At 38.0% G+C, this 14,153-nt stretch overlaps 1 protein-coding gene across 1 annotated transcript in view; it reads right to left on the reverse strand.

The window, feature by feature from the left end:
• COL4A4 (collagen, type IV, alpha 4) overlaps positions 1-14,153 on the reverse strand; it is a 68,788-nt gene that overhangs the window by 6,060 nt on the left and 48,575 nt on the right. Inside the window, exons 33-43 of the mRNA XM_009890267.1 lie at positions 13,959-14,137; positions 12,707-12,770; positions 11,044-11,118; positions 10,476-10,583; positions 10,041-10,148; positions 6,031-6,102; positions 5,113-5,241; positions 3,188-3,295; positions 2,137-2,292; positions 1,367-1,465; positions 71-202 (exon numbers count right to left, since the gene is read on the reverse strand). Coding sequence (XP_009888569.1) covers positions 71-202; positions 1,367-1,465; positions 2,137-2,292; positions 3,188-3,295; positions 5,113-5,241; positions 6,031-6,102; positions 10,041-10,148; positions 10,476-10,583; positions 11,044-11,118; positions 12,707-12,770; positions 13,959-14,137 — 1,230 coding nt within the window. The remainder of the gene's footprint in view (positions 1-70; positions 203-1,366; positions 1,466-2,136; positions 2,293-3,187; positions 3,296-5,112; positions 5,242-6,030; positions 6,103-10,040; positions 10,149-10,475; positions 10,584-11,043; positions 11,119-12,706; positions 12,771-13,958; positions 14,138-14,153) is intronic.

Consider the following 14,153-nt stretch of genomic DNA (forward strand, 5'->3'; position numbering starts at 1 on the left):
TTTTGACCCTTTTCAATTTGTTGTCTAAATGACTAAAGTAGACATCCAGGCTTTCAAAACACAAGCTTACCTTGGGGTCCAGGGTGGCCTATAGGCCCTGGTAATCCTACAGAGCCATCATGTCCTCTTTGCCCTGCCTCCCCAGGAGGCCCTGGGATTGCAGGGCATGAATCATCTATTTTACCTGGTTCACCAGGATCACCTGGAATGTGTAATCGGAAAGTAAATTAGACAGAAGATTGGTTAATAGCTTCCATGTGAAAAATCAACATGACTGTTAGCTGGTTTTGGTATTCAAGTGTATACTTTAACTTTAAAATCTTGAGTTATTGAGTCTCATTGCTTTTAATTTTAGCACAGTATGGCAAATGTGTTAGCAAGTGTATGCTAGCTGATACGTTTCAAATATTTGGTGTACAGTTTCTGTCTTAATGTGCCCCAAACTAATTTGAGTTAAAGCCTGAAGTCTACCCAACTTCAGTGCAAACACCTTGGCACATGGGAAGATTTATGGTATTTTGCCTATTCTGTGGCTGCAAAACCATCAATAAGCAGGACAAAGAAGCTAATCCATGATATCTGTTTAAAATAGTTATAATAACAAAAAATTAAGAATGGGCACATTTTATGTATTGAAAGTTACTGGGAGCTATTGGCTATTTGTATTTTGGAGCAAAATCAGAATTGGATCAATTTAGTTAGATTGAGTTCAGTGTTTGTAGTAATCCAGGGTTAAGATTCAAGCTTTCACTAAGTTTTTGGTTAGAAAGCATCTTGTGTGACAACCAAAAAACTAAGTGATAATTTGAAACAAAAGTATTTTACAAGTCTAATTGACATCATAGCATAAGACTTCTCCATGTAGCATTATCATGATACTGGTCTGCTTGGAAGTGCCAGATATTTATGTGAAAAATCTATTAGAACAATGTAGTTGTAGCAGTACCTACTATTCCTAGCAGCCAAGTCAAGAATACCTTCTGATAAAAGCAGAACGTATCTACACAGAAGGACCACCACATGAAGAGAACAATAATCAATAGTCATGAACTTACCTATGAAACCTGAAGGATTTGAAAAACGGAAAGCAGATTGTGGCCATTGTGGTGCAGGTGGAAACAAGTTTCAGGCATGTAAATTAGAGTAAAGAATGGAATGAGAACTGAAATCACTTACATGAGGGGACACTAGAAACAAATAAATAGTTCAGAAATTTTTACACAACTCAAATGAGATATAAATTAAGTTGGGTTTTTTTTCCTGAGATTGCTTTAATTGTCTGTATGCAAGTAAACATTAGTAAGATAATATATGAATAGAATGATCATGGTTACAATTCAGTGACGAGGAACAAATTCATAAGTACCTGGGGGACCTTTGGGACCAGGCTTTCCTTGAAAACCTTGGTCTCCTGGATGTCCTACAGCACCAGGTGGACCCTGTGGGCCATGGACTCCCATAGGACCTGGAAGGAAAACAGTTGTGCAATTACATGTGGTTGTATTCTGAGAAGGTGAACACATACATAAGATGAAGTCTTGGCTGTGACAAAAAATGCTTGGGACAGCTCAATTCTGTTGTCTCCCAGAAAGAACGCATACTTTCCTCTTCTCTCCCTGATCTTGAAATGAATTAAAATTTATGACTTCTCTTTTTGTAGAGATTGGAAGGGATTGGTGTAGATAGGACTTCTCTACAGTGCGCGCAAGAAGCAGAGTATCTACATCCCTGTTTTCAAACTAAAGAATCTGTTGAAAGCCCAAAGCTATTGATATGGGGCAGATGCGAGACTACATTAGTTCAAACACATCTGCATCTTCCATAGTTTCTCAAGACCTCTGCAGAGAGGTCTAGGTTTGCTTTATCTGGCAGACTCAAAAGTTTTACTGCCTCATTCTCAGGTTGGTAGGGGAGTCTTCCAACAAGTTGTTGGAAGCAGTACATGTGAATCTGGCTCTACTCTGACCTTCTATCCCAACCCTATCTTATCTGTAACTAACAGGGCAGAGCTATGAAACGTCCAGCCTACCATTTCTGTCTGGCTTGATCTCCAATGACAATCCCCTGTGCACAAGGCTCAGTTGCATAAGGCTGGACATAAGTGCATCGGGAAGTTAAAAATATCTCAGATCATACCCTTTGGGCCTTTTCTTCCTTGGTTGCCTGGAATACCTCTGGCTCCTTGTTGCCCTCGCTGCCCAGGATTACCTGGTGCCCCTCGAATACCAGTATCGCCTGGATCTCCTCGCACAAAAACAGTCTCTCCAGGAGGACCAGGATTCCCAGGCTGACCTATGGTAAAAGAACTTCATTCTTAATATATGTATGAAGCATACACATCTAAAAATAGCCATGTTCCATTGTTGTTTGGTTTTTTTTTTGCTTTAGTTTTTTTTCCCCTGGGAGCAGGACAGCCCTTGCATGTCTTTGGAAACATCAGCATTAGCCTTTGTCCAAGGCATTGTAAGGAAGGCAATAATAGGAATAGCTCCCAAAACTACATAGATTTGTGCAAGCAAAACGTGACAAGTTAATTTTACAAGCATTGAGACACTTTCTCTGTATTTATTACATTGTTGCTTACCCTTCCAACCTCCATCCCCTATTTCCCCATAGGAAGTAAGTCTTCTTACTGGGTAAGGAAAGGTTCAGATAATACTTAATGTAAGGGGTCACAACAACTTGAAAGAGCTCCGTTTGAGGACCAGAATCTGTAGGAATTGACTGGATCCCTTGGCAACCCCTGATTGTAACAGAAGGGAGGTCTACATAAATGCTTACAAAAGACTTGCCAGCTTTAGCTTTCCCAGGGCTGGATTTAGACTGGAAAGCTTTTTGTGGGTTTACCAACAATGGCAGGCCTCTGGACAATGTATTTTATCCTTCTTGCTAGAAAGAGAGGCCAGTAAACTTATTTCTGTTTGCTTCTGTGGAAATTGAGATATGTTGTAGCAGCAGGACTTGTACAGAATTGCCATAAAGGCCAGAAGACTCTGTCTAGAGATCTGTATTTTATCCTTGCTCTGGTGAGCTCTCCAGTGTTCTCTTCTTTGTGCATTTACTGAAGTATTGCTTGGTTTCTTTGTTTCCTCTGCGCTTTTATATGTTGTTCCACAGCAACCCAGGGACATTTGGTAGCCTCAGGGGCTTTTTACATTATCAAATTTGGTATTTTTGGTTTTAATACCTCTGATGCCATCTAAACCAGGTGGTCCTTGATCACCTGGAGGACCCGGAGAAGCACTATAAGGAGATCTTCCCATAGGTCCAGTGGGTCCAACAGGTCCTCTTCTGCCTAAGGGATCACATTTTACAAAAAAAGAAGGAAAGAAAACAAATCTGAGGTTTTTTTAGATTACAGAAGTAAGTTACGAACTAAAAGAATGCTGACGTGAAGTCATGGAGGTAATGTACGCTCTCACTTGTATACTGAACGTACCAGTGATTAGGCTAATGAAGAGATCTTGCAGAAGTGAAAATATTTTGTTATCTTCTACAATTTTTAATTATTTCCATAAAATCTATTTAAACTAAAGAATGCACCATCACACCTTGGCATACTGCCACTAATAGCTGCTTTCTCCTGTATTCTAACAATGGGAGAAATGGTAAAAATGTAAAATGAGTGGGGACTATGAAATCATTCTGCCTGGGACAGGGTAAGCATTCACAGCTTGTTCCTAGCAAAAGTGAGTTCAGCCGTTTCCTAAAAACCTCAGTGAACAAGATGAATTTACTAGCCTTAAATTTATTTTTTTTTCCTAATTTGCAATCTGCATTTTTGCAAAATAAGACATTAGCGCTCTTACACATGCCAGGCAAGAAGAGTAACAGGTTATCATCCTCTGCATAACACTTCTGAATAGTCACAGCTTGTTAGCAAGTTTTGCACTCTGTTGCCTTCTCTTTTCTACAAAAACCCAAATCTAGTTTGTTCAGTCTTGTTTTAGACCCCATCCTTCCATTTACTGTGGATTCTCCCTAATTTGTCAAAGCTGGACACAGTATACCATGGGAGGCCTTGCCCATCCTATGTCAAGCAGTGTTAATACATCTTAGAACGAAACTTTTTCTCTTTTTTGCTCAGCAGCATCATTCTGTTGACTCCTCCAGTTCATGAACTTGTAACTGAATTGAGAAAAATGGCTGTCTTCATTTTAGAATTATTCACCTCACCAGAATTCACCTCTGCTATTTTTCTTCTGTGTGTTAGGTGACACTGGCAAGGTTTGGTAGAGTGAAGCTAATGTAATTTCTAGTCACAGAATTGCTGAGGCTTGAATGATCTTTAAGGTCCCTTCCAACCTAAAGGATTCTATGATTCTGTGACTCTGTCCAGCTGTGTTTTGAGTATCTCCAAGGACAGACACTTCATAACTTCTCTGGGCAACTTGTTCCTGTATTCAATTACCCCCACAGGAAAACCAAAACTTTTCCTTATAAGTAGAATTTCCTGTATGTCAGTTTGTGCCTATTGCCTCTTGTCCTGTCACTGGATACCACTATGCAGTATCTGTCTCCATGTCCTTCCCATTAGGTACTTATACACATTGATAAAATCTCCCCTGAGCCTTCTCTTCTGGAGGCTAAGCAATTCCCACTCCCTCAGCCCCTCCTCACATAACACATGCTCCAATCTCTTAACCTTCTTAGTGGCCCTTCCTCAAACACTTGCTTTTTCCTATTTCTATGCAATTCCTGTATCACCAAGGCTCTTAAATAATCATAGCAATCTTGTGATACGGTTCCATTTTGCATTTACATCAGAATGGTTGACAGATTTACTATATTTCTGTGACTACCAGATCTCCTGCACTCACTTTCTTTAGGAATTTCTTTCCCAAGAGGCAACTCCACCTAGCAGTTCCCTGAGTACCTGTCCAAGTCCATCATTTTCTAGTCCCATTCTTTCCTCTGCTGTAACATAATAAACAAGAAATACTAGCGTCTCTGTATCTACTCAGGAAACATCAGCATGTTATTGCAATAGAGATGTTTTTAGGAAAGGAACCTTCTGGGTATGTATTAATGTTCATACTAACTAGGGGAAGAGCCTGTATGAGCTTCATTTCAACCCTGCAGGGCACCACTAAGGAGAAAATCCTCTCTTACCTGGGAATCCTGGGAATCCCCTTTCTCCAGGGGGGCCTGGAATAGAAATACCAGGCCATCCAGGTTCACCTCTGTCTCCTTTTGGTCCAAGTTCTCCTGGGTATCCTGGGGGCCCTGTTTCACTTTGACCTTTATAGGAAAACAATCATGTACATGAAGCTTACAGCAAGTGCAAATACAGATGTGCAGAATAGAAATACCAGCTGCAGATGTTCCTCCTTGCAAGGGTTGCCTAGTGCTATTTTTCTGGTTCTCTCTTGGAAGTTGGATAGAGTTTTGTTGAATCCGGCCCTAATTAATCTCTTTCAAAGAAAGTAATCTCTTCGCTTTAATGCTCTTCTTCAGGGGTTATTTTATATGGTGTCATTATTGTCTGTAACTTGTAATGTAAACTGACTGCATGATCCCAAATTTAATTTTCTATTAGCATAAATTTGTAATCTCTAGGTAGATGGTGAGCACTGTTTTTAATACTGCTTCAAAGCACCTTTTGAAAGTTGCAAATAGATCAATGTGAGTGAAATCCAGGTTCATCTTAAGTTTGTGGTGTGACTCCCACGGACTTTAATGGGGCTGGGATTTCATAAGTCTCCTTTTAATTTGTTGGTTTATCTTTTGCATATAAAAAACCTGGAGATTTGGCTCTACTTTGAATCATCTGCACTAAACATTTTCATTTTATAAACAGTCTTGAAAGGTTCCAACAAAAGTATGTGAGTAATGGAAGTTTTTAAGTTTTCCCCACAAATAACTGCAGGTGTCTTGTTACGCATACTTTAGATTCTGTTTGAAAGTTTAGTCTAAGCCTTAATGATATCTTCTGGGCAAGGTAAATATCAAAATAACGTGCATCATTCCTTGCACTTCAGTCACTTAATAGAAGATTTTCTGTTCCACATAGCTATTTCCCTTCTTTACCTGGAACTCCTGCAGAACCTTTTTGACCTTTTAGTCCATCCAAGCCATCCAGTCCAGGCAGTCCAGGAAGACCTGAGAAGTATTACAGGCATGACTGGGTGCCACAATAATCCTTTAAAGTCACAATTAAAAATTATGCCATTTTTTTTCTGACAACGCATTCTGGATCAAGACAGGGTATTTGCTGAATTTCATTCTTATTGGCAACTGAAGATGAGATCAGATTGCACTGTAGCGCAGTCTTTTGGGAAAGGAAAATATGAAAAATCTGAAAATAGCAATCATAATACAGATTCACATCAAAGCAATCAGAAAACATACCTTTTAATCCTTTAGGTGTTTCTATACTGCAGCTAGCAGCAGGAAGCTCAGTATGGGCTAATTTACTCTATGGTGAATCTCATGTCTGTGGCTAGACTACTACTGCTATGTGATTAACTAGTCCTAAGTTAGCTGTGTTATCATTACATGACCAGCTGACTGGGATGCAGACACCACCTAAAATAATTATAAAGCTGGAAATTCTTTACAGCTTCTGTTCCAAATGTAAGTGCAATTTAATCTCGCTGCACTATAAAGAAGCTACATTTTCAGCTGGCTTCTTTACCCTGGTCCTGCAGATTTCACACTGAAAACTATGCTTTTTTTGCATGACACCGTTACAAAAATTCTTTAAACTGAACAGTACAAAATCTTTGAAGACAACGAATCTGTAATTGAGACCAACGCTGACATGTGAGAGTATACAGTAGCTTTGTCACTAGTGATGTTCACTAGATGACCCGATCACAGGCTGAGCGTTCCCGGTAGTCAGATGTAACTCTTACTTTATAATCTGTGCTTTTTTTGAAAATTGCTAAAACACAGTAAGTAAAAACATAGATGGCATTTCTAATGCATTTTTAAAAGTGGAACTAAACTGAGATTGTGTTTGTTGTTTGCAGTGGAGGGTAAAACTAGCTTCATGTCATTAGCACTTTACAGTTTCCTAAGTTGTGTAGACAAAGTATCAAATGTGAAGACATACGCTTATTAAGTGCAGACAGCAGCCTATCACCTGGTGATAGGAACAGATCTTCCAAGACTGATGGGTCATTTGGTAACCGGCTTCAAAGAGGTTTCAGATAGAGCAATAGACTCGGAATACTTCTTGCTCCAGAAAGGGACAGATTAGAGTGGACGCTTATCCTCAAGAAGTTCAACAATACTGTCAGTGCCTATTCCTGTCTCTCTTCCACCTTTGCTGCTTATGTCTGCCTAATTTCCTTCCCCACCACTTCCTCTCCCTGCCATGTAGGATTCCCAGTCCAGTTGCAGTGTTTTGGTTTTTTTTCCACAAGTCTGAATTATCTTTCTGTCTGTCTCCTTTTCCCTGTCTAGCTACTTCCTGGCCTAGAAGATGTGGGTTCTCTGTTTCAGTTCCTGTGCCTTGATCCCAGCATGTCCTGCAGCAGACAAATCTGCTGTATATCCAGAGCATGAATCATGGGAGAACTTATTGCTCTACTTAAGCACATATGAATGGATACATTTTTATTTTTTTTTAAGTTTATAAGCTGATCAGATTTGGCAGGGGAAAATTGCTGTAGAAACAGCAACACGAATGTCCTTCATCAAATGCTTCACCTGCCAAATTTAAAGGTCCCTAGTTCAAAGACAGGTCATCTGACAAGGAGAACTCTAGTGGCCCTTTATTTTTCCTAACAGACACATGAAATACATAATACTCCCAGAGCTTTGTTCTCAGAAACTGTTTAATTATTTTAGTTGAAATTTAACAAAGGAATGAAAAGAAAGGAAAAAAAATAAATAATCCAACTTGTAGCAAACACCGGTCTAGAAAAATTTTAAATCCAGAAGATTGTTTGAAAACCTGCAAGACATTGATAATATAATCTCTATGCAATCCCCTTTTAATATGGGACACTAGTAATCCAACCTGGAATGTCTTTTGTGCCCTTAATTAACTACTCTTTTAAATTTTCATGACATCTAAGTTTCAGTCCTGCTTTCTGTAGTCTGCTTGTGCTTTGGGGATGTTCCCATTTTAAAATTTATGTGAGTTGCATGCCAGTTTGGGGAATTTAACAGTGGTGTTTTAAAATGATTATGAACTCCTAACGATTTTTGGCACCCAGGTCACCATTCAAAACGTATTTGATCTTTAGCTCATTCAGTCAAGATTGATGCCTTGGTTTACTGGCTTTCCAGGGAATTTCTGACACATTTGCCAACAATCCATTATAATATCAGCACTTGTAATTCTAGATTTTTGGATTGCTATAGTCCCATATTTCTAGGTACAGCTGAATTGGCTGACCTATGTATGAACCACTGTTTCTGTATTTTACAGCCCAATTCAGCTTCTACTCACACAAGTAATTCTGCTGATGTTCTTAATATTACTTGCTTCATCAAGGATTACTCACACAAGTAAGGCTTGCCAGACTGAGCCCTTAACAAGTAAAACTATCTCTGCAATAAAGAAAATGTGATTATACTTTGGTAGATGCCGTTTAACTAATTTTTTTTTTAATCGAAAAGTTCTTCAGGCACAAGACATTTAATGTAAATGAGAAACAATTAGACTAACAAGGCCCTGTACTTAGCTATGAACAGCCAATTAACCATTTCATTCCCAATGCTACCAACAATATTTATTGAAAATAGCATTAAGATCTATATTCTCCCATTGAATTGGAATACAAATTCCATTTAGTTTTCATTACTGGGTATAATTTCAAAGGCGTTAACCTTCTTTTCAACTATGCTGGCAATATATAGAATCCTAAAGCTTAGCAGGCAACTTGGTCTCTAATTTCCATTTGGAACTGAACTTTTCCCTCTGCAGCACGTGTGTTAATTTGTTACGTTTCCTGTGCAAGACTTGGGATAACTTCTGTACAATATAGAAGGGAAGTGTCTTACCACTTATGCTACTAAGAAGTGTTCAGAAGAAGAACAGTTTGGTTTTTTGGACCCCTCTCAATTGAGACATCGCTGTCACTGCAGATCTCTGCTTTTATTACAGCAAATATTATTTGCACCAGCAAGGAATCTGTCACAACAGTTTAAATCAGCACCCACTTACTTTACTGCAAGCAATCATAAATGGTTTCCATTTTTCATTTAAATTTTCAGTAGTTTATAAGAAAGCTCAATTTTTCCTTAGGTTGAATTTGAAAAAGTTAATCTATTGTCCTCTCTAATAATTTATCATAGCCTCAAGTGTTACTTTACTGTGATTTCTGTATATGAGTCACTAATATTATTCTTCCTGTCTAGGAACTGGTTATGAAGCACACTATAACAGAGAAAGGATACAAAATACATAGTTGATTACCTTTCTTTATAAAATATTAATGTAACTTATAATTTCAATATATCACTCTGAGTATAGTAAATGTTAATAATGTTCTCCAACAAAAACAACTGTATAGATGAACTGCTGTTCAATCTAAACATAACAATCATTGTGAGAAGTGTAAATTAGGATTTGGGGGAAACATTTCTATGTTAAATCCACCAAAAATCAGGTTTTGATGAAAACAAACCAACAACAAAACCACCAACAAAAAAACAACCCAAGTTATAACAATTTGTTAAAACAAATTTGTAAGACAAAACTGTCCATAGCAGTCTGCTGCTTTTGTAGAGTAACAGTGGCACTCCCTGGTGAAAATGTAGAACACAGCATAATTGAAGTGAAAGATCTGAGTTACTGCAAACTCCTTTTTCTTTCCTTAACGTCTGCCATGGGTTACATCAGCAGAGCCAGAATCTGGTTTTATCTTCTTCCTTACTCATTTGAGACTGTAGCCCAATTTTCTGAGATAGCATTTCGGTTACTTTTCAAAGGTGATGGGAACTGGCTTAATACTTCTAGTAGTTTAAGAGAATACAGAATCCAAATCATGCTCATAGTTAGGCCTTTTCCATTTGAATACTAAAAGGGTATTTATGTCTGGTGCTGTTACATTACCAGTGTAACTGCACTGTATACTGATTACCTTTTCTGCCTTGGGATCCAGCTAATCCTTGCAATCCTGGAGGTCCCAAAATTCCATGTTTCCCTTTTTCTCCAGGTTCTCCTGGCAATCCCTGAGGACCTGTAGCTCCTGAGAGGAGAAAAAAAATATATCTGTGAATCTGCAAATCTATTAATATGTTGATTTTTTTTTTTTCATGCTATGCAGCACATTGCTTTGTTCAGAGGTAGCTGAAAGTGCATGGGAATGTATGGAGAATTGATGGATCTTGCTCTGACACTCTGAGCAGACTATTGCTGCTGTCTATAGGTGCTGAAATAGCTTTCAATACAAGCCTTCATATCATCTCTGACTTGTCTAGCCTCCTCCACATAGGTGCCTCCTCAGCTGCATTTTCCAGTTCCCTATTGCTTTTGAGCTGTTACAGGGCACTATTTTTTTAAACTTTGGCATTACCTGGAAATCCAGGTATTCCTGGGTATCCAGGGTCACCCTTGGATCCTGATCTTCCAGGTTGCCCTTGGATGCCTGGTGAACCCTTCTCTCCTGGGAATCCACAGAGTCCTTAAAGAAAAAAAATATCTAGCATTTATTTGTTTAATTTACCTGTTCTTCATGTCATGGTAAGTTTAAAAATATAGAAGTTCAGTAACGGGTTTTTTGAGTAGAAAAATAATTCTATTAAAATACTGCAGATCTATGCATCTATTTATTAGCAATGAATTATACTGATCTCTCTGGTGATATCTGAAAGAGCAGAAATGGCTAGCAAGATATAGCTAAGCCAGGTTTTACTCTGCTAAGTATCGGTATGCTCATTGGTGCTGTACTAGCCAATAGCAGACTCTACCTCCTATGCTCATGCTAGCCATATTGCATGTTGCAATGCCTCTCCAATCCCTGGGTTTATAACTATAGAAAATACTGCCCAATATACACAGAAAGCAAAGCTCCTTCTCCACTAAACAAACTTAGAGAAAATGAGTTCTTAAGTCTCATTTTTTCTTCAATCAGACAGAGGTACCTGGTAATCCTGGATCGCCGGGAGGCCCTTTTTGACCATGTGTACCAAGCAGAGGAGTTGGGTCGCCTCTCTTGCCTGTTGAGGCACAATGACCTGAATTTCATACAAGTATCCTTTTCATCCACAAAACGGAAGCTGGACAATTTTGTAAGACCAGATAATTTATTCATAGATACTAACTGCTGTAAAAGGGACTGAGGGGACACAGAATGAAAAAGGTTTTTGGCACATGCAAATTATCTGTCAACTCAGGCTGTCTTGAAGTACTAACTCTGTTTGTGTTACTCCTGGAAGTACTCATGTAAATTTCTCATAATGAAAAAAACAAAACCAGAAGCAAAAATTATGTGAACTTTCCCAATACTGACAGCATATGCTGAAAATGAAAGATATTGCATAAATTCCCTGTAGCACTTTATTAAACATGGAGAACTCCTTACATAGGTTTGTAAGGATGTGCAAAATCAATAGAACGTGAGTCTATTAACTTGGTAAAGACCTTTTAGGGACTAGCTGAGGACTTTAAGCCAGCACACCTTCTTCTTTTTGTCTGTGCTGAAATTCCTGTTTATCACAGAATCAATAATGCCGAGCAATTTTGCCTTACATTGTACAAATGTCTGACCTCTTCTACTTATTCATGCTGTCTCCAACTTCATTGTCTGATTTTGCTGCGAAGAGTTAAGAGCAAATATTGAGTTCAAGTGTTGCTAGAAATCCCCTGCTGTAGCAATCCTCACCTTTACTGGCTATTTCCTGCTATAGTTTTAAAGATAACTTTTCCAGTAAGTTTGTTTTCAATCCATTTCATGAGTTCTCTTTATATTGAGTATTGGTCTTCCTTTTTTTTTTTTGTGGGAATATATTCCCTGGCTGAGAAGGTCTTGAATTTTTGAAGAAAGGGAAAATGTAGCTAAGAAAAGAATTTCTCCTGTCCCTTCAATGCTTCTTACCAGACAATGATTTAATTTCATTTTTTATTATAATGAAATCCTGCTCCAAGGAAATTTTGGAATATCATGGATGACACCATTCTGTATTTCTTTGAAGCGCTTTTTAAAATCTAAATATTACAGATAAATTTTTGAGTAATCTGTACCTATAAGAAAAACAATAGGCAAAACTTCATCTTTTCAAATGAATAATTTTGCATGCATGGGTATGAACTCTGCCTGATCTGTTACATTACACTTTCAGAAGTTCCACGAATTCAAAAATCATAGTTTGGAAAACACTGGAAAATAAGTGATATAAAAGAAATTATAAATCATGTTGGAATGTTTTAAATACTCTACATATCTGTATTATACCATAATACTACAAATGATTGCATTTTCTCTTACTTGATTTGACAATTTACAGATCTGTAAGACTGGATTTTTACCTGTCTTTGATAGAATTTTTAAACTCCGTGAAATTTGACACAAATTTATCTTCTAAATTAGTAAGACCTATTTTATAAGGAACAAAGTGTTAACAAATATAATGAAATCCAAATTTTGCCTTCAGATAAGTCAGAATTGTTTCTAATGACATTCATGTTTTAAATATTTTTCACTTCTGTCCTGTTTTTCCTTTTCTAATGAGTACTTGCCTTCTATCGGAGCATATACATCCTAACAATACTGCTTTCTTCAAAAACATATCTATATAAACTCATTACCTTTAGATCCTTTTGGGCCAGTCAGTCCTGGATTTCCAGGGATTCCTGGTAAGCCAATGTCACCCTGATTTTAAAAAAAAAAAAAAAAAATATTCATCTTGGTTTGACCATATATAACCAGTTATTAAAAGGCAAGGTACTTGATTCAGGAATGATCTATAAGAGCATTTGGTTCTCTTACACTGGTGAACGGACCAGAAACCACTATGAATAGCAAAACTGTTTCTTAAGCTCAACAGAAAAGCAGGCTGTCTTTGTTACATGTCTAACACTGACCATTAGCACTTCCATGAAACTGTAGATTAGACTTGCTAATCATCTTGAATTTGTGCTTTTATAGTTTATGCTAACTTTTGGCTTGAACAGCTTAAATTCCCCACAGATGGCTTGAGTAATTTGATTTAAAAGGTATCATATAAATGTACCAAATATTATTGTATGTTACCCAAAATTTACTATAAACATTAACCAGAAATATGTTGTGATGTAACAGTAAAACTGTAAAGACTTCTGGTTTTCCTTTTGAATAATGACCTATAATCAGCAAAACACAGATTATCTCTTCAAAAAAGTATAATAAAAGACAAGCCAAGCAGTTTTCCCTTTACCAAAAAAGTCCCTGTGCTTTATGCTTTGTGTAATCTCACTGCCTGTCTACCTAGCATACAAGCCAGTGAAGAATTTTACCTTATATCCACATGTGGTATATGTGCGGTTTTGCGTATTTGTTCTTGAGCCATATTGCTTGCCTGGGTTCTGTTTGGTGCAGGCTGTTGGTATGGGCCCAGAAGACTAGGTTTCTCTTGTCTATTGGTTTGACTGGTCCACATAGCAAGATATGAAGAATCAGCTATATATTAACTTCATACTTGTGCTGCTGCTATGTTATGATCTCTGCAGTAGGAGACTTGTCAATCTGTTCTTGGGAATAATGTTGAAGACTTGATTGTGTGTCCATTTTCTGCCCCCCTAATTAGTGCAGTGTAACCTGGACTCCCAAGTGGCAATGTAAAAAAATCACAACATTCAGCTAGGAGAGAGGGGAGAGGCCCTTTGATCCTAACTACAGTTCCTGCTAAAATGTAATCAAAGCATTGAACTGTTGCATTAAGGAACCTACCTATTATACTGACAGTCTCTTCTCAGTGGAAACATCTAATGGGTCAGTACAATAGAAGTACCCTCCATCGCATTTCTTGGAGGCAGGAGATAACTGCAAAGTCCAGACATTTCACTACCACTTTCAATTTACCTGGTCACCTGGTTCTCCTTGAAAACCTGTAATTCCTTTAAAGCCTTTTGGTCCTGGGAAACCCCGTGATCCTGGAAATCCCATCAGTCCAGTGTCACCATGGTCACCTGGCAGTCCTGGGACACCGTTCTTCCCTGGAAATCCTGGGGTGCCTCTGAAACCAGTATTGCCTTTTTCACCTGAAGTTAATTGCAG

The sequence above is a fragment of the Charadrius vociferus genome, unplaced genomic scaffold (genome assembly GCF_000708025.1).
Source record: "Charadrius vociferus isolate BGI_N301 unplaced genomic scaffold, ASM70802v2 scaffold650, whole genome shotgun sequence".
Lineage (NCBI taxonomy): Eukaryota > Metazoa > Chordata > Aves > Charadriiformes > Charadriidae > Charadrius > Charadrius vociferus.